Source organism: Alligator sinensis, unplaced genomic scaffold (assembly GCF_000455745.1).
Source record: "Alligator sinensis unplaced genomic scaffold, ASM45574v1 scaffold116_1, whole genome shotgun sequence".
Classification (NCBI taxonomy): domain Eukaryota; kingdom Metazoa; phylum Chordata; order Crocodylia; family Alligatoridae; genus Alligator; species Alligator sinensis.
In genome coordinates, this window is record NW_005841908.1 from 3,372,444 (window position 1) to 3,376,187 (window position 3,744).

General features: G+C 45.3%; 1 protein-coding gene across 1 annotated transcript in view; it reads right to left on the reverse strand.

Moving 5' to 3' along the window:
* PANX1 (pannexin 1) overlaps positions 1-1,285 on the reverse strand; it is a 53,392-nt gene extending 52,107 nt beyond the window's left edge. The window contains exon 1 of the mRNA XM_014517409.2: positions 1,094-1,285. Coding sequence (XP_014372895.1) covers positions 1,094-1,285 — 192 coding nt within the window. The remainder of the gene's footprint in view (positions 1-1,093) is intronic.
* Positions 1,286-3,744: the final 2,459 nt, after the last annotated feature.

A 3,744-nucleotide genomic window follows, 5' to 3' on the forward strand; every position in this document is an offset into this window, starting at 1 on the left:
TTTCCTGCCTGTGCAGAGGGTCGGACTCGATGATCTATTGAGGTCCCTTCCGACCCTGGCATCTATGAATCTATGAATCTATGAGAGATAACAAGACCTGATTAGTTATTACCTACCCATCAGCCCTCTTGTCTTTCTGTTTGTTTGTGTACACAGAATCAAGCGTTTACCTCTCTCTAAAAGTGCAAAGTTTCAAGAAGTTAAATGAATAGAGGATATCAAACAAGAATGCACTTTTTTGTGATTAAGTTGAGGCTTCCTGACCAGTGATTTAAATCAAACCTGCCTGCCCTGGGAGTTATTGTTTGTGAGAAGTGAGCTCTGTGGATGCAGGATGAATGTATTTTAGTTGTGCTTATTTATGTTTGTTGTATAACCAGAGGAAAGGATGTGGCTACAAGGGACAGACTGGAGGCCACAGGGCACCCAGCACAGAAACTTGCCATGGTCGGGGACCCGGTGAGCTGTGTGGGGCTGAAGCCCAAATGCTGTGAGGGAGGCAGAGTGCAGAGATGCCTTGCCCTGGGCAGGGATGCCAGGCAGGCTGAAACAGGGCAAGACAGTGCCATCAGGCCTGAGGACTAGTGAGATAGTGAAGGCTGCGGAGACTGAAAAGGCCAGGCCAGAGACTGTGGGCCTGGGCCACCAGCTAACAGCCAGAGTAGCCCATAGACTAAAGTTTGTAACAAGGGATCAAATGGCAACAGAGTAACACCTGTGAGGCATGGGCATGGCAGTAGGCACAGAAGGATGCAACAGATTTAGTCCTTAAGGCACTAACCCTTTAGTCCTTAAGGGCTGGGGGTGACGAATGCTGGGAAAGAGAGAGAGAGAGAGAAAGAGAGAGATAGCACCTACACTCACCTGTTTCTGGGGGCAGCCTCCCCTCATTACTTTCAATAACAAGGCACAGAAGGTAAGGAAGCAGGGTGAGACCCTGGGAAGCAGGAGCAAGAGCCTGATAAAATCAGGGGGGCCACTGCATTTGTCACATAGTCCCTTCCCGATTTTATGGGTTTCCTCAGTCTTAGGGGAATAGTAGGAATACAGGATTCAGTTATTAGAAGACCCTTATTTTTCCAGACAGACTTACCCTAATAAATCCAGATTTTTGGATTGGATTGTCCTGGTCAGATGTTGACCACAGAATGACTTCTGATGCCAGTTGTGATTCTTTCGGCTTCCCATCTTGATACAGAGTGTCACCCTTTGACTGCTGGGGTGAGTCCTTACCTGTTTTACAAGCACGACATACATCCTTTGCCTCTCCAAAGTGCCTAGTCATTTAAAATGGCAGTTTTAACTGACTTTATTTCTACTGAGTTGTATATTTTAATGCCTGCTAAGAGTCTGGTTGGAAATGGTTACAACCACAGGTTCTGAGTATCTTCCTTTCCTGTGACTGTTTGGGACTGTTTCAAATGTGAACACTAGTGGTACTACTAGAGTTGTTCAGCACCCATAGCACATTTCTGTGTCCCTGATTATTTCTATCTGGTTTATGAGATGAATTGAATAAATAACTGAAGGGTAGGATGTTTGAAATGGTTCCCTACTCATCATCCCTGTAATGTTATCTGTTCTCCCCTTCATAAAGTTGGCTAGGCACTGCTGACTTGTACTGATTGTATGATTCTGAAAATATTCAGTGGGTGTACTTTTCCTTTTCTGCTTGCATTTAAGCACACAAGCATACTGAAAGCATGTTTGCTTGGTGTGCGAGTAAGTGACATTGTCATATTTTATGTTGGTATTGTTTTAGTCTTCCTCTTCCCCTGTAATTTAAATTAAAGCTGGTATTTATTCCAGTATAATGTTAAGAGTAAATGGAGTGCTGCTTGGATTCTCTGTTGTTCAGTCAACCGTATGCCTAGCTCTCCTGCCTCCCGCCTCTTCCAGAGAGGGTCCTAATTCTGGCTCGTCAGGGTACGGAGCTACCCATAATGCTTCTCCTTCTTTCCATGGCTTTAGGACATGTACATGGTATATCTCTTTGGTCTTCTGCTTGTCAGGCTCATAATCTACTAGCATCGGAAGTGAACATAACCTGATTTAGCAGCAGGATGGTAACCCACCCAGTCACATAAAACACAACTGTGCCTCATGAAACATAAAAGTAGACAACGATTATTTTCAACAACTATTCTTTCTATCAGTGGACTTTTTGGTTGTGCTTTTCAAGTGGTCTGTCCTCAGCCCCAAAATACTATTAAAGAAACCAAGTGTCAACACCCTTTCTGTGCTGGAGAAGCTGGTATCCAGTTTCAGTGGCTCATTCACCCAGTTGTGCAGTCCTTGCTTGCTCTGCTGTTATACTTGCAGAAAGCTATTTAATAGTAGTGCAATGATTCCCACATGAATTGGGAAAGACTGGTATGAGAAAGCTTTACACTGGTATGCCTGGGTCCACATTAGATGTAATGGCATATCTATGAAGTGATTAGCTGTGTTAGTTCTAAGGTGTCAGGTCTGCCCTATCTTCTGCCTGACTTCAAACTAATTGGTTCAGAGAGGCCTGAGCTTTCATAGGCAATCACCAGCTTTGCCATACAAGGTCTCCCTTGAGATCCCACTGGACTACTATTCTTCTACCATGGCTTCCTCAGGATCTAGAAGCTGGTTTCAGTGACCCTGTCTGTGGAAGATGCCAATGAGGAAGACTGCTGTATGGAACCACTGCTATACAGCACTCATGCTTAGTGTATAGGGGGTTAGAAGGCCCATTCTTGCAAGGTTTGGCTCATGGGGTCACCCATGCATTCCCTCCCAACTACTGTACTCCAGGAGATGAAAGCCATCCTATAATCCCTATAATATTCTCTTATCTCAAGCAACTCCTCTTGGAGGATGCCCCCTACCCACTTCTAACCTCTGTCGTTGGGTCATGTCTCACTAGCACCTCACACACCTCCCCATTCAGTGTCTAGGCAGTTGGTTTCCTGTAAACATATGTATATACTCAGGCTCAGCACTCTCCACTTCCTTACTCTTGTGTCCTGCCCCAACACCAAGCACTAGGACTTCTTGCCACTTGTGGATGATGAGGACCCTGGCTAGTCAGTCTTTACTTGAGCCTGGTCACACCAGTTGTAAACTGCAGATGCCTGCATGGCACCATGAGCATAGACTTGTTACTGGCATGGCTTTCAACATCTCCCAATGGTTGACCATCCTGTGGAGAAAGAAGGATGCTGATAAACCCCTAAATAGAGGAAGTCATGCTCGTTAGAGAGAGAATTGGGAAGGAAGCAGAAGTGTCAGCTTTCAGACCACATGCTGAGGTTTTGGATGCTCTTCCCCCTCACAAGCAAGCTGAGGTTTTGGATGCTCTTCCACCTCACAAGCTCATCTTTGCATTCCTCACTTGAGGTCCCACTAAGTTGCAAGACCTCCTGCATTATCATTCTTCCTTCACACTCCCTGCTTCCAGTAAAGTCGTTGTGTGTATGTGGTGGCAGGGAGGTCCACTAAGAGCATCGGAAGAAGAAGCTCCCTGATCTCAGTTTCAGTCTCCAATCCTGGCCCAGCTTCCAACAGCCCAGAATTGTAACTGAAGGGAAAGCTCAGTTGGACCTTTTCAGCTTCCAGTTGAAGCATGCCTACTATAGACATAATCTGCCAGAAGTTTCCTGTGAAGCTCTACTGCAAAGTCATCCATCTTCTCCACAGCTCCCAGCTGGGTGATATTTTATAAAGGGAAGTGTAATAAAACAAAATCAGATGAAACAAAGGAAAATAGTTTGT